This window comes from Ranitomeya imitator, chromosome 5, assembly GCF_032444005.1.
Source record: "Ranitomeya imitator isolate aRanImi1 chromosome 5, aRanImi1.pri, whole genome shotgun sequence".
Lineage (NCBI taxonomy): Eukaryota > Metazoa > Chordata > Amphibia > Anura > Dendrobatidae > Ranitomeya > Ranitomeya imitator.
In genome coordinates this window covers 332,416,038-332,438,456 of record NC_091286.1, presented here as the reverse complement: position 1 = coordinate 332,438,456, position 22,419 = coordinate 332,416,038, and the positions used below count along the sequence as shown (strand labels likewise).

The following is a 22,419-nucleotide window of genomic DNA, read 5'->3' as shown; positions in this document are numbered from 1 at the left end:
CAAAATCTTGAATGTTTTGTACCCTTACAGTGAGACGATCCAAGAGGACAGACCTTGAATGTCCATATCTACACCTGTGTCCTGAACCACCCAAAGGTTTAGGGGAGAAGAAAGACAAAACACAGTGCAAAGAAAAAAAAATGGTCTCAGAACTTCTCTTATCCCTCTATTGAGATGCATTAATACTTTGGGCCAGCTGTACTGTTATGGACCTGGTGGTTAGGAGCACCCGGCACGACCTGATAGTTAAACTCGCACAGGACAAGCTCTGGGATGTGGGAGCTCTGCTGACCGCAACCCCTAATCCTATCACACAAATAGAAATAGTCGTGGAGCGTTCCTGACTCTCCCTAGACGCCTCTTCACAGCCTAAGAGCTAGCTAGCCCTAGAGATAGAAAATAAAGCCTACCTTGCCTCAGAGAAATTCCCCAAAGGAAAAGGCAGCCCCCCACATATATTGACTGTGAGTAAAGATGAAAGTCACAAACGCAGAAATGAAACAGGTTTCAGCAAAGGGAGGCCAGACTTACTAAACAGACAGAGGATAGGAAAGGTATCTATGCGGTCAGCACAAAAAACTACAAAAGACCACGCAGAGTGTGCAAAAAGACCTCCGCACCGACTAACGGTGCGGAGATGCCACTCTGCATCCCAGAGCTTCCAGCTAGCAAGGCAAAATCATAAAATGCAGCTGGACAAGGAAACAATGAACAAATAACAAGCAGGAACTTAGCTTCTGCTGGAGTAGACAGGTCACCAGAAAGATCCAAGAGCGAACTGAACCAATGCAGGAACATTGACAGCTGGCATGGAGTAACAATCTGAGTGGAGTTAAATAGAGCAGCCAACCAAAGGATAAACCACGTCACCTGTGTAAAGAACCTCAGAAGCAGCAGCTCCACTCACAGCCACCAGAGGGAGTCCATGGACAGAACTCGCCGAAGTACCATTCACGACCACAGGAGGGAGTTCGACAACAGAATTCACAACAGTATACTACTACGCGGGCTGTGCTGTATATACTACTACTATGCGGGCTGTGCTGTATATACTACTACGCGGGCTGTGCTGTATACTACTACACGGGCTGTGCTATATTATGCAGGCTGTGCTATATACTATGCAAGTTGTGCTATATTATATGCGGGCTTTGATATATACTATGGGAGGTATATTATATTCTATGGGGGAGGCCGTGTTATATACTATGTGGCTGTGTTATATACTATTGCGGGGGTATATTCTATTATATGGGGAGGCTGTCTTATATACTATGGGGGGTATATTATATTCTATGGGGGAGGCTGTCTTACATACTATGGGGGGGCTGCATTATATTCAATGGGGGCTACATTATATTCATTGGGGGCTACATTATATATTATGGGGAGGTGGGCTGCATTATATTCTATGGGGGGCTGTATTAGATTTTATGAGGGATGATTGCATCATACTCTTTGATGGGGCTGCATTAGATTCTATGGGGAGGTGGGCTGCATTCTATTCTATTCGGGGCTACATTATATTCTATGGGGGGCTGTATTATATTTATATTCTATGAGGGGTGATTGCATCATACTCTATGGGGGGCTGCATTATATTCTTTGGGGGGTTACATTATACTCTGGGGTGGCTGCATTATACTCAGCAAATTCAGATGTAAGGCTACTTTCACACTTGCGTCGGTACGGGGCCGTCGCAACCCTTCGGCCAGACGTACCGACGAACGTTATGCTAAATTTAGCACAACGTGGGCACCGGATGCAGTTTTACAACGCATCCGCTGCCCATTGTGATGAGCGTGGAGGAGGGGGCGGAGTTCCAGCCACGCATGCGCGGTTGGAAATGGCAGACACGTCGCACAAAAAAAGATACATTGAACTTTTTTTGTGCGTCGCGTCTGCCAAAACACGACGGATCCGTTGCTAATACAAGTCTATGGGTACAAAACGCATCCTGCGAGCACATTTGCAGGATCCGTTTTTTTTCGCCGGATCTTTTTTTTTCCGCCGTATCCATTTTTTTCCACCTGATCGTTTTTTTTTCCGCCAGATCCGTTTTTTTCTCATAGAGTTATATTAGCGCCGGAGTGCGTCTGATGGCCACACGTTTCATCCGTTTTTTGCTAGATCAGTCGCTGTGCATTTTTTCGACGTACTGAAAAACCGTTCCTCTGTATGTGTTTTCCGTCCGGCGGAAACAGCTTTTTTGACAGATCCTGCAAAAACGGATTAAACATGTGGCCATCAGGCGCAATCCGGCGCTAATACAACTCTATGAGAAAAAACAGATCTGGCGGAAAAAAAAACATCCGGTGGAAAAAAATGGATCCGGCGGATAAAAACATAGTAACATAGTAACATACATAGTAACATAGTTAGTAAGGCCGAAAAAAGACATTTGTCCATCCAGTTCAGCCTATATTGCATCATAATAAATCCCCAGATCTACGTCCTTCTACAGAACCTAATAATTGTATGATACAATATTGTTCTGCTCCAGGAAGACATCCAGGCCTCTCTTGAACCCCTCGACTGAGTTCGCCATCACCACCTCCTCAGGCAAGCAATTCCAGATTCTCACTGCCCTAACAGTAAAGAATCCTCTTCTATGTTGGTGGAAAAACCTTCTCTCCTCCAGACGCAAAGAATGCCCCCTTGTGCCCGTCACCTTCCTTGGTATAAACAGATCCTCAGCGAGATATTTGTATTGTCCCCTTATATACTTATACATGGTTATTAGATCGCCCCTCAGTCGTCTTTTTTCTAGACTAAATAATCCTAATTTCGCTAATCTATCTGGGTATTGTAGTTCTCCCATCCCCTTTATTAATTTTGTTGCCCTCCTTTGTACTCTCTCTAGTTCCATTATATCCTTCCTGAGCACCGGTGCCCAAAACTGGACACAGTACTCCATGTGCGGTCTAACTAGGGATTTGTACAGAGGCAGTATAATGCTCTCATCATGTGTATCCAGACCTCTTTTAATGCACCCCATGATCCTGTTTGCCTTGGCAGCTGCTGCCTGGCACTGGCTGCTCCAGGTAAGTTTATCATTAACTAGGATCCCCAAGTCATAGTAACATAGTAACATAGTAACATAGTTAGTAAGGCCGAAAAAAGACATTTGTCCATCCAGTTCAGCCTATATTCCATCATAATAAATCCCCAGATCTACGTCCTTCTACAGAACCTAATAATTGTATGATACAATATTGTTCTGCTCCAGGAAGACATCCAGGCCTCTCTTGAACCCCTCGACTGAGTTCGCCATCACCACCTCCTCAGGCAAGCAATTCCAGATTCTCACTGCCCTAACAGTAAAGAATCCTCTTCTATGTTGGTGGAAAAACCTTCTCTCCTCCAGACGCAAAGAATGCCCCCTTGTGCCCGTCACCTTCCTTGGTATAAACAGATCCTCAGCGAGATATTTGTATTGTCCCCTTATATACTTATACATGGTTATTAGATCGCCCCTCAGTCATCTTTTTTCTAGACTAAATAATCCTAATTTCGCTAATCTATCTGGGTATTGTAGTTCTCCCATCCCCTTTATTAATTTTGTTGCCCTCCTTTGTACTCTCTCTAGTTCCATTATATCCTTCCTGAGCACCGGTGCCCAAAACTGGACACAGTACTCCATGTGCGGTCTAACTAGGGATTTGTACAGAGGCAGTATAATGCTCTCATCATGTGTATCCAGACCTCTTTTAATGCACCCCATGATCCTGTTTGCCTTGGCAGCTGCTGCCTGGCACTGGCTGCTCCAGGTAAGTTTATCATTAACTAGGATCCCCAAGTCCTTCTCCCTGTCAGATTTACCCAGTGGTTTCCCGTTCAGTGTGTAATGGTGATATTGATTCCCTCTTCCCATGTGTATAACCTTACATTTATCATTGTTAAACCTCATCTGCCACCTTTCAGCCCAAGTTTCCAACTTATCCAGATCCATCTGTAGCAGAATACTATCTTCTCTTGTATTAACTGCTTTACATAGTTTTGTATCATCTGCAAATATCGATATTTTACTGTGTAAACCTTCTACCAGATCATTAATGAATATGTTGAAGAGAACAGGTCCCAATACTGACCCCTGCGGTACCCCACTGGTCACAGCGACCCAGTTAGAGACTATACCATTTATAACCACCCTCTGCTTTCTATCACTAAGCCAGTTACTAACCCATTTACACACATTTTCCCCCAGACCAAGCATTCTCATTTTGTGTACCAACCTCTTGTGCGGCACGGTATCAAACGCTTTGGAAAAATCGAGATATACCACGTCCAATGACTCACCGTGGTCCAGTCTATAGCTTACCTCTTCATAAAAACTGATTAGATTGGTTTGACAGGAGCGATTTCTCATAAACCCATGCTGATATGGAGTTAAACAGTTATTCTCATTGAGATAATCCAGAATAACATCCCTCAGAAACCCTTCAAATATTTTACCAACAATAGAGGTTAGACTTACTGGCCTATAATTTCCAGGTTCACTTTTAGAGCCCTTTTTGAATATTGGCACCACATTTGCTATGCGCCAGTCCTGCGGAACAGACCCTGTCGCTATAGAGTCCCTAAAAATAAGAAATAATGGTTTATCTATTACATTACTTAGTTCTCTTAGTACTCGTGGGTGTATGCCATCCGGACCCGGAGATTTATCTATTTTAATCTTATTTAGCCGATTTCGCACCTCTTCTTGGGTTAGATTGGTGACCCTTAATATAGGGTTTTCATTGTTTCTTGGGATTTCACCTAGCATTTCATTTTCCACCGTGAATACCGTGGAGAAGAAGGTGTTTAATATGTTAGCTTTTTCCTCGTCATCTACAACCATTCTTTCCTCACTATTTTTTAAGGGGCCTACATTTTCAGTTTTTATTCTTTTACTATTGATATAGTTGAAGAACAGTTTGGGATTAGTTTTACTCTCCTTAGCAATGTGCTTCTCTGTTTCCTTTTTGGCAGCTTTAATTAGTTTTTTAGATAAAGTATTTTTCTCCCTATAGTTTTTTAGAGCTTCAATGGTGCCATCCTGCTTTAGTAGTGCAAATGCTTTCTTTTTACTGTTAATTGCCTGTCTTACTTCTTTGTTTAGCCACATTGGGTTTTTCCTATTTCTAGTCCTTTTATTCCCACAAGGTATAAACCGCTTACACTGCCTATTTAGGATGTTCTTAAACATTTCCCATTTATTATCTGTATTCTCATTTCTGAGGATATTGTCCCAGTCTACCAGATTAAGGGCATCTCTAAGCTGGTCAAACTTTGCCTTCCTAAAGTTCAGTGTTTTTGTGACTCCCTGACAAGTCCCCCTAGTGAAAGACAGGTGAAACTGCACAATATTGTGGTCGCTATTTCCTAAATGCCCAACCACCTGCAGATTTGTTATTCTGTCAGGTCTATTAGATAGTATTAGGTCTAAAAGTGCTGCTCCTCTGGTTGGATTCTGCACCAATTGTGAAATATAATTTTTCTTGGTTATTAGCAGAAACCTGTTGCCTTTATGGGTTTCACAGGTTTCTGTTTCCCAGTTAATATCCGGGTAGTTAAAGTCCCCCATAACCAGGACCTCATTATGGGTTGCAGCTTCATCTATCTGCTTTAGAAGTAGACTTTCCATGCTTTCTGTTATATTTGGGGGTTTGTAACAGACCCCAATGAGAATTTTGTTACCATTTTTCCCTCCATGAATTTCAACCCATATGGACTCGACATCCTCATTCCCTTCGCTAATATCCTCCCTTAAAGTGGACTTTAGACAAGACTTTACATAGAGACAAACCCCTCCTCCTCTCCGATTTTTACGATCCTTTCTAAACAGACTGTAACCCTGTAAGTTAACTGCCCAGTCATAGCTTTCATCTAACCATGTCTCGGTTATTCCCACTATGTCAAAGTTACCTGTAGATATTTCTGCTTCTAGTTCTTCCATCTTGTTTGTCAGGCTTCTGGCGTTTGCGAGCATGCAGTTTAGAGGATTTTGTTTTGTTCCAATCTCCTCACTGTGAATTGTTTTAGAAATGTTCTTACCTCCCTTCTGAGTATGTTTTCCTGGGTCGTCTTTGTTCGAGTCTAATGTTTTTCTTCCCGTCCCCTCTTCTTCTAGTTTAACGCCCTCCTGATGAGTGTAGCGAGTCTTCTGGCGAATGTGTGTTTCCCAGGTTTGTTGAGGTGTAGTCCGTCTCTGGCGAGGAGTCCATCATACCAGTAATTCACACCGTGGTCCAGGAATCCAAATCCTTGTTGTCTGCACCATCGTCTTAGCCAGTTGTTTGCATCAAGGATCCTGTTCCATCTCCTGGTGCCATGCCCGTCTACTGGAAGGATAGAAGAAAAAACTACCTGTGCATCCAGTTCCTTTACTTTCTTCCCCAACTCTTCAAAGTCCTTGCAGATTGTCGGTAGGTCCTTCCTTGCCGTGTCATTGGTGCCAACATGTATCAGAAGAAATGGGTGGACGTCCTTGGAGCTGAAGAGCTTTGGTATCCTATCGGTCACATCCTTGATCATCGCACCTGGAAGGCAGCATACTTCTCTTGCAGTTATGTCCGGTCTGCAGATGGCTGCTTCGGTGCCTCTCAGTAGTGAGTCTCCCACCACCACCACTCTTCGTTGCTTCTTGGCTGTACTTTTTGCTGTCACTTGTTGCTGTGTGCCCTTTTCTTTTTTGCTTGCTGGTATTGCTTCATTCTTAGGTGTGCCATCTTCATCCTCTACAAAGATTTGATATCGGTTCTTCAGTTGTGTGGTTGGTGATTTCTCCATGGTCTTCTTGCTTCTTTTGGTCACATGCTTCCACTCATCTGCTTTTGGAGGTTCTCTGACACTTTTTTCACCTTCTGTGACCAGTAGAGATGCTTCTGTTCTGTCTAGAAAGTCTTCATTCTCTTTGATGAGTTTCAAAGTTGCTATTCTTTCTTCCAGACCCCGCACCTTTTCTTCTAAAAGGGCCACTAGTCTACACTTCTGACAGGTGAAATTGGATTCTTCTTCTGGTCGATCTGTGAACATGTAGCACATGCTGCAGCTCACCATGTAGGTTGTCACATCTGCCATGTTGCTCCTAGATCCTGCTGACTTGCTGTGTGTTTTCCTTCTTGTGTAATCTACTCAGCCAAGCTCTCTTGCAATAATGTCCTACGGGCAAAAATTCGCGCGCCATAAGGCGCGCGGTTTGGTGATGCTTTCGAAGCAGCTGGTCCCGACTGTACCCAACGATCTTCTAGCTTAGGGAGACTTCGCTTCTCCCAGAAGGCACCTGGAATATGCAAATTAGCCTCCTGAAGCTTGAATCCCTGGTTTGGTGATGCTTTCGAAGCAGCTGGTCCCGACTGTACCCAACGATCTTCTAGCTTAGGGAGACTTCGCTTCTCCCAGAAGGCACCTGGAATATGCAAATTAGCCTCCTGAAGCTTGAATCCCTGGTTTGGTGATGCTTTCGAAGCAGCTGGTCCCGACTGTACCCAACGATCTTCTAGCTTAGGGAGACTTCGCTTCTCCCAGAAGGCACCTGGAATATGCAAATTAGCCTCCTGAAGCTTGAATCCCTGGTTTGGTGATGCTTTCGAAGCAGCTGGTCCCGACTGTACCCAACGATCTTCTAGCTTAGGGAGACTTCGCTTCTCCCAGAAGGCACCTGGAATATGCAAATTAGCCTCCTGAAGCTTGAATCCCTGGTTTGGTGATGCTTTCGAAGCAGCTGGTCCCGACTGTACCCAACGATCTTCTAGCTTAGGGAGACTTCGCTTCTCCCAGAAGGCACCTGGAATATGCAAATTAGCCTCCTGAAGCTTGAATCCCTGGTTTGGTGATGCTTTCGAAGCAGCTGGTCCCGACTGTACCCAACGATCTTCTAGCTTAGGGAGACTTCGCTTCTCCCAGAAGGCACCTGGAATATGCAAATTAGCCTCCTGAAGCTTGAATCCCTGGTTTGGTGATGCTTTCGAAGCAGCTGGTCCCGACTGTACCCAACGATCTTCTAGCTTAGGGAGACTTCGCTTCTCCCAGAAGGCACCTGGAATATGCAAATTAGCCTCCTGAAGCTTGAATCCCTGGTTTGGTGATGCTTTCGAAGCAGCTGGTCCCGACTGTACCCAACGATCTTCTAGCTTAGGGAGACTTCGCTTCTCCCAGAAGGCACCTGGAATATGCAAATTAGCCTCCTGAAGCTTGAATCCCTGGTTTGGTGATGCTTTCGAAGCAGCTGGTCCCGACTGTACCCAACGATCTTCTAGCTTAGGGAGACTTCGCTTCTCCCAGAAGGCACCTGGAATATGCAAATTAGCCTCCTGAAGCTTGAATCCCTGGTTTGGTGATGCTTTCGAAGCAGCTGGTCCCGACTGTACCCAACGATCTTCTAGCTTAGGGAGACTTCGCTTCTCCCAGAAGGCACCTGGAATATGCAAATTAGCCTCCTGAAGCTTGAATCCCTGAAGTCCTTCTCCCTGTCAGATTTACCCAGTGGTTTCCCGTTCAGTGTGTAATGGTGATATTGATTCCCTCTTCCCATGTGTATAACCTTACATTTATCATTGTTAAACCTCATCTGCCACCTTTCAGCCCAAGTTTCCAACTTATCCAGATCCATCTGTAGCAGAATACTATCTTCTCTTGTATTAACTGCTTTACATAGTTTTGTATCATCTGCAAATATCGATATTTTACTGTGTAAACCTTCTACCAGATCATTAATGAATATGTTGAAGAGAACAGGTCCCAATACTGACCCCTGCGGTACCCCACTGGTCACAGCGACCCAGTTAGAGACTATACCATTTATAACCACCCTCTGCTTTCTATCACTAAGCCAGTTACTAACCCATTTACACACATTTTCCCCCAGACCAAGCATTCTCATTTTGTGTACCAACCTCTTGTGCGGCACGGTATCAAACGCTTTGGAAAAATCGAGATATACCACGTCCAATGACTCACCGTGGTCCAGCCTATAGCTTACCTCTTCATAAAAACTGATTAGATTGGTTTGACAGGAGCGATTTCTCATAAACCCATGCTGATATGGAGTTACACAGTTATTCTCATTGAGATAATCCAGAATAACATCCCTCAGAAACCCTTCAAATATTTTACCAACAATAGAGGTTAGACTTACTGGCCTATAATTTCCAGGTTCACTTTTAGAGCCCTTTTTGAATATTGGCACCACATTTGCTATGCGCCAGTCCTGCGGAACAGACCCTGTTGCTATAGAGTCCCTAAAAATAAGAAATAATGGTTTATCTATTACATTACTTAGTTCTCTTAGTACTCGTGGGTGTATGCCATCCGGACCCGGAGATTTATCTATTTTAATCTTATTTAGCCGGTTTCGCACCTCTTCTTGGGTTAGATTGGTGACCCTTAATATAGGGTTTTCATTGTTTCTTGGGATTTCACCTAGCATTTCATTTTCCACCGTGAATACCGTGGAGAAGAAGGTGTTTAATATGTTAGCTTTTTCCTCGTCATCTACAACCATTCTTTCCTCACTATTTTTTAAGGGGCCTACATTTTCAGTTTTTATTCTTTTACTATTGATATAGTTGAAGAACAGTTTGGGATTAGTTTTACTCTCCTTAGCAATGTGCTTCTCTGTTTCCTTTTTGGCAGCTTTAATTAGTTTTTTAGATAAAGTATTTTTCTCCCTATAGTTTTTTAGAGCTTCAATGGTGCCATCCTGCTTTAGTAGTGCAAATGCTTTCTTTTTACTGTTAATTGCCTGTCTTACTTCTTTGTTTAGCCACATTGGGTTTTTCCTATTTCTAGTCCTTTTATTCCCACAAGGTATAAACCGCTTACACTGCCTATTTAGGATGTTCTTAAACATTTCCCATTTATTATCTGTATTCTCATTTCTGAGGATATTGTCCCAGTCTACCAGATTAAGGGCATCTCTAAGCTGGTCAAACTTTGCCTTCCTAAAGTTCAGTGTTTTTGTGACTCCCTGACAAGTCCCCCTAGTGAAAGACAGGTGAAACTGTACAATATTGTGGTCGCTATTTCCTAGATGCCCGACCACCTGCAGATTTGTTATTCTGTCAGGTCTATTAGATAGTATTAGGTCTAAAAGTGCTGCTCCTCTGGTTGGATTCTGCACCAATTGTGAAAGATAATTTTTCTTGGTTATTAGCAGAAACCTGTTGCCTTTATGGGTTTCACAGGTTTCTGTTTCCCAGTTAATATCCGGGTAGTTAAAGTCCCCCATAACCAGGACCTCATTATGGGTTGCAGCTTCATCTATCTGCTTTAGAAGTAGACTTTCCATGCTTTCTGTTATATTTGGGGGTTTGTAACAGACCCCAATGAGAATTTTGTTACCATTTTTCCCTCCATGAATTTCAACCCATATGGACTCGACATCCTCATTCCCTTCGCTAATATCCTCCCTTAAAGTGGACTTTAGACAAGACTTTACATAGAGACAAACCCCTCCTCCTCTCCGATTTTTACGATCCTTTCTAAACAGACTGTAACCCTGTAAGTTAACTGCCCAGTCATAGCTTTCATCTAACCATGTCTCGGTTATTCCCACTATGTCAAAGTTACCTGTAGATATTTCTGCTTCTAGTTCTTCCATCTTGTTTGTCAGGCTTCTGGCGTTTGCGAGCATGCAGTTTAGAGGATTTTGTTTTGTTCCAATCTCCTCGCTGTGGATTGTTTTAGAAATGTTCTTACCTCCCTTCTGAGTATGTTTTCCTGGGTCGTCTTTGTTCGAGTCTAATGTTTTTCTTCCCGTCCCCTCTTCTTCTAGTTTAACGCCCTCCTGATGAGTGTAGCGAGTCTTCTGGCGAATGTGTGTTTCCCAGGTTTGTTGAGGTGTAGTCCGTCTCTGGCGAGGAGTCCATCGTACCAGTAATTCACACCGTGGTCCAGGAATCCAAATCCTTGTTGTCTGCACCATCGTCTTAGCCAGTTGTTTGCATCAAGGATCCTGTTCCATCTCCTGGTGCCATGCCCGTCTACTGGAAGGATAGAAGAAAAAACTACCTGTGCATCCAGTTCCTTTACTTTCTTCCCCAACTCTTCAAAGTCCTTGTAGATTGTCGGTAGGTCCTTCCTTGCCGTGTCATTGGTGCCAACATGTATCAGAAGAAATGGGTGGACGTCCTTGGAGCTGAAGAGCTTTGGTATCCTATCGGTCACATCCTTGATCATCGCACCTGGAAGGCGATGGATCCGGAAAACGGATCCGGTTGAAAAAAACGGATCTGGCGGAAAAAAACGATCCGGTGCAAAAAAGTGGATCCTGCAAATGTGCTCACAGGATGCGTTTTACCCATAGACTTGTATTAGCGACGGATCGTGACGGATGGCCAGACATCGCCTCCGTCGTGCTACGGATCCGTCGTGTTTTGGCGGACCGTCGGCACGAAAAAACGTTCAATTGAAAACATTTTTGGCTGTCGCGTCCGCCATTTTCTACCGCGCATGCGCGGCAGAAACTTTGCCCCCTCCTCCCCGCACTTCAGAATGGGCAGCGGATGCGTTGAAAAACACACGTCGTGCACAAATTTCACAACGTGCGTCGGTACGTCGGCCCGACGCATAGCGATGGACCCGTACCGACGCAAGAGTGAAGGAGGCCTTAATGAGCGTTGAATTAAAAAAAAAAGCGAAAAAAACGGCGTGGGCTCCCGCGCAATTTTCTGCGCCACATGGGGAAAGCCGATGGCCGGGGCCAATATCTGTAGCCTGTTATGAATACCAGCCCGCAGCTGTCTGCGTAGCCTTTACTGGCTATTAAAATAGGGGAACCCCCCCAAAAAAATGACGTGGGGTTCCCCTATATTTTATAGCCAGAAAGGCTATGCAGACAGCTGCAGGCTGATATTCATAGCCTAGAGAGGGGCCATGGATATTGACCCCCCCCCCCCGGCTACAAATACCAGTCCGCAGCCCCCCAGAAATGGCGCATCAGAAATGGCACTTAGCCCCTCTCTTCCCACTCCCGAGTAGCGGTGGGATATGGGGTAATAAGGGGTTAATGTCACCTTGCTATTGTAAGGTGACATTAAGCCGGGTTAATAACGGAGAGGCGTCAACAAGACGACTATCCATTATTAATCCAATAGTAGAAAAGGGTTAATAAAACACGCACACATTTGTGAAAAAAGTATTTTAATATTCTTCATTTAACCATACTTACCATACTTCAGCGCCTGCAAAAAAAGTAAAATAATAAACCGTATACTACCTGTCCGTCGTAATCCAATTAATAACGAGTGTCCCACGACGATCTCCCCTGTTGTGAATTCTGTTGTCAAACTCCCTCCTGTGGTCGTGAATGGTACTTCGGCAAGTTCTGTCTATGGGCTCCCTCTGGTGGCTGTGAGTGAAGCTGCTGCTTCTGAGGTTCCTTACACAGGTGACGTGGTTTATCCTTTGGTTGACTGCTCTATTTAACTCCTCTCAGATCGTTACTCCATGCCAGCTGTCAATGTTTTTGCATTGGTTCAGTTCGCTCCTGGATCTTTCTGGTGACCTGTCTTCTCCTGCAGAAGCTAAGTTCCTGATAGTCATTATTTGTTCATTGTTTTCTTGTCCAGCTGGTTTTCATGATTTTGTCTTGCTGGCTGGAAGCTCTGGAATGCAGAGTGGCCCCTCCGCACCGTGAGTCGGTGCGGAGGTCTTTTTTGCACACTCTGCGTGGTCTTTTGTAGGTTTTTGTGCTGATCGCGGAGTTGCCTTTCCTATCCTCTGTCTGTTTGGTGGATCTGGCCTCCATTTTCTGAAACCTGTTTCATTTCTGCGTTTGTGACTTTCATCTTTACTCACAGTCAATATATGTGGGGGGCTTCCTTTACCTTTGGGGAATTTCTCTGAGGCAAGGTAGGCTTTATTTTCTATCTCTAGGGCTAGATAGTTCTTAGGCTGTGACGAGGCGCCTAGGTCTGGTCAGGAGTGCTCCACGCTATTTTTAGTGTGTGTGATAGGATTAGGGCTTGCGGTCAGCAGAGCTCCCACATCCCAGAGCTCGTCCTGTATGAGGTTTAACTATCAGGTCATTCCTGGTGCTCCTAACCACCAGGTCATAACACTCCCCTATAGAACAGTGACATCGGGTGATGTCACTGCTCTATAGGACCCTCAGTGACACACTGACAGGAGACAATGGCTCCTGCAGTGCATCACTGAGGTTACTCTAGTTCACTGGTCCCACTTTATGGCATTTGCTGCGTGGGAAAATGTCTCACCCAACAAAGCCAAAAGTGAGACTAGGGACTATTTTCTCACAGGGGCGTAGGAATACATTGTGAGGAATACATTGTGGAAGGATACCTTCCATCATTGTGTTCCTGGAGCCCCTGGAGAGTGGTCGCATCAGCTGATGCTCCTGCTCTCCACGGGAGATCGTCGTGGGACACTCGTTTTAATTGGATTTCTGCGGATCAGGGAGTATATTGCTTTTTATTATTTTAATATTTTTTACAGGTGACGCTGGCTTCGGGGAACAAAGTGACACGTGATGGTGAGTATGTACTCTATGTTATATGTACTGTATGTCTGTCTGTATGTATGTATGTACTGTATGTCGCATGTCCCGTGACGCATGTCGCATGTTGTCGCATGGTGCATGTCGCCGCATGGTGTATGTCATCGCCTGTCGTCACATGGTGCATGTCATCGCATGGCGCATGTCGTCGCATTGTGCAGTTCACATGTCATCGCATGGTGCATGCCGTCGCATGGCGCCGCATGGTGCATGTCTTCGCATTGTGCAGTTCGCATGTCGTTGCATGGTGCATGCCATCGCATGGTGCATGTCTTCGCATGGTGCATGTCATCGCAGGTTGCAATGTCGTCGCATGGTGCATGTTGTCGCAAGGTGCTTGTCATCGCATGGTGCATGCTGTTGCATGGTGCATGCCGTCGCATGGCGCATGCCGTCGCATGGCGCATGTCGTCGCATGGTGCATGTCGTCGCAGGTTGCAATGTCGTCGCATGGTGCATGCCGTCGCATGGTGCTTGTCGTCACATGGTGCATGTCGTCGCATGGTGCATCTCATCGCATGGTGCATGCCGTCGCATGGTGCATGTTGTCGCATGGTGCTTGTCGTCGCATGGTGCATGCCGTCGCATGGTGCATGCCGCCGCATGGTGCATGTCGTCGCATGTTACATGTCGCATGGTGTGTGTTGTATGTATGTATGTATGTACTGAGTGTTTTTTTTTTTTTCATTCAACACATTAGCCGGATGATGGGACTACAACTGTCCCATCATTGGCTAATGTGCCAGTCACTGTCAGTGTAGCAGGCAGAGCCCGATGGGACTTGTAGTCCCATCGGTCAATGCCTGCACACACACACACATGACAACACACACACACACACACATGACCACACACACACACATGACAACACACACACACATGACCACAAACACACACGACAACCCCCCCGCAGCAGACCCCGTCGCCGAGCGGCACATGGCGGCACATCAGACCCCGGGGCCGAGCGGCACATCAGACCCCGGCGCTAAGCGGCACATCAGACCCCGGCGCCGAGCGGCACATCAGACCCCGGCGCCGAGCAGCACATCAGACCCTGGCGCCGAGCGGCACATCAGACCCCGGTGCCGAGCGGCACATGGCGGCACATCAGACCCCGGCGCCGAGCGGCACATCAGACTCCGGCGCCGAGCGGCACATCAGACCCCGGCGCCGAGCGGCACATCAGACCCCGGCACCGAGCGGCACATGGCGGCACATCAGACCCCGGCGCCGAGCGGTACATCAGACACCGGCGCCGAGCGGCACATCAGACCCCGGCGCCGAGCGGCACATCAGACCCCGGCGCCGAGCGGCACATGCCGGCACGCAGACCCCGGCGCCGAGCGGCACATGCTGGCACCCAGACCCCGGCGTCGGGCGTCCACACAATCATCCCAGCAGAGCCAGAACAGCCCCGCCCCCGCCCCCAGCACAGCCCTGCAGGCAGCCCCCAGCACCGCCCACAGCCCAGTCACTCTTGCTGAGTGACTGCTGACTGTGGGGGCTGGTCACGCCTGCTGCTGACGTCATGTCAATTTCCAGAGTCTGGAAACTGACGTGACGTCGGCGGAAATAAGCGGCGGCTGCAGCCTGGGGGTCATGTGACCCGTACCCAGCCGCAGCCATAGCGCCGCTCACAGGCGAAAACGGCAACAGAAGGTATTTACACAATTCAATAGGGGCCCTGGGGGATACATTGGGGGGTTACATGAAAGTAGTCGACAACCCCTTTAACTTGGACAGAGGTTGGGGATTTATCAGAGAGCACACTGGCCAAAGAGAACTGTTTGTAAACCACAGGGATGTGGAGTCACACCTGTTAAGAGGACACCCTGACCGTGACTTGTACCCTGGTGACAAAGCCACTTATACCCGACACCACGTATAAAGAGGATACTTAGCCCTTCATGTGAAACGGTGCCAGGACCCTTATGATCACCTCCGTGTAGCATCTGAAAGTGGAACTGAAACACAGACTCAGGCTACACCAACATTGGAACTTGAGCATTCTTCTAAGGAGTCACTAGCTGACCCCTGTGTTCATGGACTTCCCCAGTCAGGAAGCTGTGCACGCCAGGACCTGCCCTGGAAAAAGCAAATGTAAAAGGACATTCACCTGCGTGAATTAACCAATGTAAATATGTTGTTTTGATGCCTTTTCTTTTGCAGTACTATGGACAAAATGTTCTCTGGAAACTGATTTTATAAATAGTTGGCACCGGTTCAGGTGCACCCTGGTTCTGGCCATTTGCCGATGTGGGTAGGACCTTGTTTGCCTTGTTTACATGGTTTCTTTACAGACTCGAAACAGAAATGTATATATGTGAACCTGTTTTGCTTTTCAGGACTGGAGCAAAATTACCTGGTGCACTAGAGACCAGGATTGGTCAATGCGCCATGTTGATTTCATAAGTTTGCACTTTAACCTGTGTGCACTTGTAATAAAAAAGTTATTTTATTGTTATGTTATGTAACGATCAAGAAGTCGTACCTCTCATAAAGGGATGTTTAAAGTTTTTCACTTGTTGACATGCATGTCTCAAAAATTGTCTTTAACCTGTAATGCTGGTGAGTACTGGTGTTAACGGGAGGGGGGGGGGTGCAGCACCCCTGGTCACCGATTGCTGCAGTGATGTTGCTTTTCCTTTGGGGAAGGTGTTGTCATACTCAGAGGCAAAGGAGTTCTCTTCACCAGGTAAGGCCTTACATGCAACACATGAATCCAGGCCAGGAGGGGGAGCTCAAGACTCGGATTCAGGGGAGCTTCCCTAAGCAGCAACAGGTTTTTTTATATCACCCAACTATGACAAGTATCTCGCGTCCGGTCAAAATTGCATGCCATGTGAAATTATAATGGCGGATCCTTTGCATGACGGCGTTGAACGGCAGTTGAGGCACCTGATGGGAGGTAATTTAGTTATCTACAGCTGATGGGCTATGAGATGTTATTCTGTGATTTGCTGGGGTTCAGCTGCTATGTTTATCACAAGTTGATCGGTTGTGTCATGATATAAAAAAAGCCTGTTGCTGCTTTGTGTACTAACCCTTTCTGAGAAAGCATCTTATGCGAAACGCGCGTAAAAGGGTGTATGTAGGTAAATATATGCCCATGTTTGTTATCTCATGAACATAATGTCATCAGTTTTTCTGCCTAAATTCATTGCTCTTGGACTTGGACATTAGCCATAACATTTTTTATTTGGAGCAATGATTGTTTGGTAGATCCCTGTTGTTCAATATGTTTTGTGGATCTGGGTCTATGAATGCACTGCCATTTTCTAGCACATACACTTATTTTTTTTTGTGTGATATACAGTACAGACCAAAAGTTTGGACCTTCTCATTTAAAGATTTTTCTGTATTTTCATGACAATGAAAATTGTACATTCACACTGAAGGCATCAAAACTATGAATTAACACATGTGGAATTATATACTTACCAAAAAGTGTGAAACAACTGAAATTATGTCTCATATTCTAGGTTCTTCAAAGTAGCCAACTTTTGCTTTGATGACTGCTTTGCACACTCTTGGCATTCTCTTGATGAGCATCAAGAGGTAGCCAGCAATCTTGAAGGAGTTCCCGGAGATGCTTAGCACTTGTTGGCCCTTTTGCCTTCACTCTGCGGTCCAGCTCACCCCAAACTATCTCGATTGGGTTCAGGTCTGGTGACTGTGGAGGCCAGGTCATCTGGCGTAGCACCCCATCACTCTCCTTCTTGGTCAAAGAGCCCTTACACAGCCTGGAGGTGCGTTTGGGGTCATTGTCTTGTTGAAAAATAAATGATGGTCCAACTAAACGCAAACCGGATGGAATAGCATGCCGCTGCAAGATGCTGTGGTAGCCATGCTGGTTCAGTATGCCTTCAAATTTGAACAAATCCCCAAAAGTGTCACCAGCAAAGCACCCCCACTGTTATGATATGGTGGTCCAGGAGCAACATGGAACGAGCTCTGAAGGACGTGGTAACTGTACTGACCGCAGTCCCTAAGCTCAACACAACACTAGAAGTAGCCGTGGGATGCTCCTAACTCTCCCTAGGCACCTCGTCACAGCCTAAGATCTAACTACCCCTAAAGATAGAAGCAGGAGAGCTATCTTGCCTCAGAGAAAATCCCCAAAGGATAGATTAGCCCCCCACAAATAATGACTGTGAGTGGAGAGGGAAAAGACATACACAGAATGAAACCAGGATGAGCACAGGAGGCCAGTCTAGCTAAATAGATAGGACAGGATGGAATACTGTGCGGTCAGTATAAAACACTACAAAAAATCCACGCAGAGTTTATAAAAAATCTCCACACCTGACTAAAGGTGTGGAGGGTAACTCTGCTTCCCAGAGCTTCCAGCAAGACAGAATTAATTCATACTGATAAGCTGGACAAACAAAGAAAGCACAGAATGAATAAGTCCACAATCTATGGACAGAAAAGAGCAAGCAAAAACTTAGCTTTGCTGAACTGGTCAGGATAACAGGGAAATCCAAAGAGATGTGAATCCAACCACTAACCATTTACAAGTGGCACTGGCTGAAGGAAAGAGCCAGGCCTAAATAGCCGAGCAGAAGAGACGATCAGTGGAGGCAGCTGCTGACAGCCAACTCCAAGGAGCAGCCATACCACTCGAAACCACAAGAGGGAGCCCAAGAGCAGAACACACAAAAGTGTCACTTACAACCACCGGAGGGAGCTCAAGAGCAGAATTCACAACACCCCACACCATCACACCTCCTCCTCCATGCTTCACGGTGGGAACCAGGCATGTAGAGTCCATCCGTTCACCTTTTCTGCATCGAACAAAGACACGGTGGTTGGAACCAAAGATCTCAAATTTGGACTCATCAGACCAAAGCACAGATTTCCACTGGTCTTATGTCCATTCCTTGTGTTCTTTAGCCCAAACAAGTCTCTTCTGCTTGTTACCTGTCCTTAGCAGTGGTTTCCTAGCAGCTTTTTACCATGAAGGCCTGCTGCACAAAGTCTCCTCTTAACCGTTGTTGTATAGATGTATCTGCTGCTAGAACTCTGTGTAGCATTGACCTGGTCTCTAATCTGAGCTGCTGTTAACCTTTGATTTCTGAGGCTGGTGACTCGGATAAACTTATCCTCAGAAGCAGAAGTGACTCTTGGTCTTCCTTTCCTAGGGCGTCCTCATGTGAGTCAGTTACTTTGTAGCACTTGATGGTTTTTGCCACTGCACTTGGGGACACTTTCAGAGGTTTCCCAATTTTTCGGACTGACTTACCTTCATTTCTTAAAGTAATGATGGCCACTCGTTTTTCTTTACTTAGCTGCTTTTATATGCCATAATACAAATTATAACAATCTATTCAGTAGGACTATCAGCTGTGTATCCACCAGACTTCTGCACAACACAACTGATGGTCCCAACACCATTTATAAGGCAAGAAATCCCACCTATTAAACCTGACAAAACCTGTGAAGTGAAAACCATTCCCGGTGACTACCTCTTGAAGCTCATTAAGAGAATGCCAAGAGTGTGCAAGCAGCCATCAAAGGAAAAGGTGGCTACTTTGAAGAGCCTAGAATATAAGACATAATTTCAGTTGTTTCACACTTTTTTGTTAAGTATATAATTCCACATGTGTTAATTCATAGTTTTGATGCCTTCAGTGTGAATGTACAATTTTCATAGTCATGAAAATACAGAAAAATCTTTAAATGAGAAGGTGTGTCCAAACTTTTGGTCTGGTCTGTATGTCTCTGCAGTGACTTATTCATATTTCCTATGCCATATGCAGGTTATAGATAATACTATTTTGAATGTACTGTGACTTTATATACCGTATATACAGTATATATATATACATACATATATATATATATATATGTTTTGTATTAGTCATGTTATGATTATTATCTCGTTAGTCACTTGTAACTTTGCATCTTCTTTAAGCTATTTTTGAATGATGAGTGTTTAATTCTAGGCTATGGCATACTAATTTTTGGATGGTTACTTTATTGGAATCCATTTGACAATACTGCTTCTCTTTTTTTCCACATGGGCATATGAGATGTATCTAACTATCCATACAAACTTGAAATTGACTTTTTGATTACTCTGGGACCAATTATTGATATATTTACCCTATAATCTTTTCTCTGTATGACCTCTCTTTGTTTACTTTTTTTTTATATATATATTATTGTTAATTGTTTCAATAAAATTTGTGTTTTATAATGACTTGTTGTCCATGGGAGTATTTTTGTAGGTTTCATTGGTAATTCATACTCCCATTCACATAGATGACCCTTTATAGGTTCCACAGTCTTGATATACGCTATATTTATCAGACTGCATGAATCACTTTGATAAATATGCCAGATTTAAAAACTGTCAAGTCTAAGTTTGTATTCCCATATCACTGGTGAACACAGACCAGAAAGATATGGGCCACTGTGAAAAAAAACAATACATGAGCCCTTTGCAGTCCAATGGCTCATCATAATGCAAAATTCCACCTGCTTTGGAGGTGGAGGTAGGCCATCTTACTTCTTGGGTTACACTTTAGGTTGAACAATGTTTTTGGCCGATCATTCCGCCAAGAGTTGATTCCCCTGACTCTTCCACACATGGGAGCTCTCTCTGTTGGTACTCCTGTGTTCTCTATCAGAGAGCCACTGCCAGACATCTCTTAAAGAATATGAAGATCAATGGTGACTAGTGTTGAGCGATACCTTCCGATATTCAAAGGTATCGGCCGATATCCAAAAAATATCGGATATCGCCAATACCGATACCCGATACCATTGCAAGTCAATGGGACACAAATATCGGAAGGTATCCTGGATGGTTCCCAGGGTCTGAAGGAGAGGAAACTCTCCTTCAGGCCCTGGGATCCATATTCATGTAAAAAATAAAGAATAAAAATAAAAAATATGGATATACTCACCCCTTCGAAGGACCCTGGCTGTCACCACTGCGAGCGTCTGCCTCCGTCCCTAAGAATGCAGTGAGTGAAGGACCTTCGATGACGTCGCGGTCAGGTGACCGGTCACCTGACCGCTCACCTGACCGTGACGTCCTCGAAGGTCCTTCACTCACTGCATTCTTAGGAACGGAGGCAGACGCTCGCAGCGGTGACAGCCAGGGTTCGCCAGAGGGGTGAGTATATCCATATTTTTTATTTTTATTCTTTATTTTTTACATGAATATGGATCCCAGGGCCTGAAGGAGAGTCTCCTCTCCTCCAGACCCTTGGAACCATACGCACCGCACACGCCGATTCCGATTTCCGATATCGCAAAAATATCGGAACTCGGTATCGGAATTCCGATACAGCAAGTATCGGCCGATACCTGATATTTGCAGTATCGGAATGCTCAACACTATGGTGACTCATTTGGCTACCAGCCATCCCCCTGACTCCCCACTACACTTCCATGTTTTGCTTGGCCATGCGCTTATGGTCTCTATGGGCAGGGAAGAGCAAGTTATACCAGGTTCCTCGAGCAGTGTCTTATCTCTAGGGAAAATATAAGGTTTACATTCAAGCTATTTTTTGAATTCTGACACCACCTTCGAGAGTTGGAAGTTCTCTATTCACATCCGTCAGCTTCTGCCTAAATTAAGTTTACTAGATGCCATTCTAATATGTAAGCTGGCCTTTATAACGTCAAGTTACAATTTTTTACCTTGCAGTAATCATCCCCCCAAAAAAAATATTGTAACTTGAACAACCCCCAACTCCTGCATATTATCACCAACCTATTGGGGTGGTTTCAACTGTTATAGTCAATGATACTTATAAATACCCAGTGTTATAGTCAGGACACAATGCAAAAGGATATATCTCTGTAACATCTTATTATATCATGTAACATTCTTTACTAAAAGCAAAATGAATTACAGCTTACCATATCAACTTCAGATATGCTGTCCAGACTCTCAACTTGCACATCGACTCCAACAGGGATTGCAGGACCTGCAGTCAAAAAGATTAAATGTAACCTGCAATCTGTAACCTCCAATGTCAAAATGCTCTAAAAATGCTATAGCCCAAGGAGAGAAATAGAATCTAAGAAGTCATGGCAGAAAAAGCAGAAAATAAGTAGAATAAAAATTCACATTTGTCGGTATATTTACTAACACTCCATTTATGTTAACATTGCCATGAACTTTGCATAGAAACCTGTTGGCCATAAATTTTTAAGTCCTATATAAATACAATACCCCATATTTCCTCTTATAAGTCACAGAGATGTCTTATAAATAACTATATGTAATCATCCGTGCAGGTTTATAGACAGTATTTGCATCATACAGTAGATGGTAATAATGCGCACAAAAGACTGAAGCCAATTTACTGCAGGGGATGGATGGCAGAAGCCGGAATATCTAGTAGTAGAATCGGAGGGTATGTTTTATGACATCTCCCAGCTTCACTGATACATTGCCCTTCTTCTATCTGTGACTCGATGTTATTTACTTTTGTGCACTCAACAAATAATGGGAACAAATATTAAGGTCATTTTCCTCTTTCAGCGGAGTCGCCGAAGCAGAAAGACAATTGTTCTAATGGTCTATCTTATTACTGTAAAGCATGTCATCCCTGTACATCCTGCACAGCTAGTTACACTGGAATACACATAGATACCAAAGCTCTTGAAGCAAGTTGATCCTTGACATCTAAACAGACATGGTGATACATTGTGAATGCTATCCTTGCGTCAACCATATAAGATGGAGGAGGGCAATGTCTCAGGATTATTACACTGTTCTCCAGTATATGGAAGCAATTAGATAATGACCTATGCCGAAAGCTATAACAATGGATAAATCACTGTCATCAGATGACATGTACCTGTAACAGTCGTGAAGAATTTCTACATTTCTAACAAAAAGTAAGATTATGATTCGCATAAAATTCATATGAAAAAATATAAAATTAAAAAAA

At 44.7% G+C, this 22,419-nt stretch overlaps 1 protein-coding gene across 1 annotated transcript in view; it reads right to left on the bottom strand.

Moving 5' to 3' along the window:
* Window positions 1-22,419, bottom strand: part of LOC138680711 (gamma-aminobutyric acid receptor subunit rho-2-like) — a 227,837-nt gene that overhangs the window by 96,950 nt on the left and 108,468 nt on the right. The window contains exon 3 of the mRNA XM_069768001.1: window positions 21,380-21,447. Coding sequence (XP_069624102.1) covers window positions 21,380-21,447 — 68 coding nt within the window. The remainder of the gene's footprint in view (window positions 1-21,379; window positions 21,448-22,419) is intronic.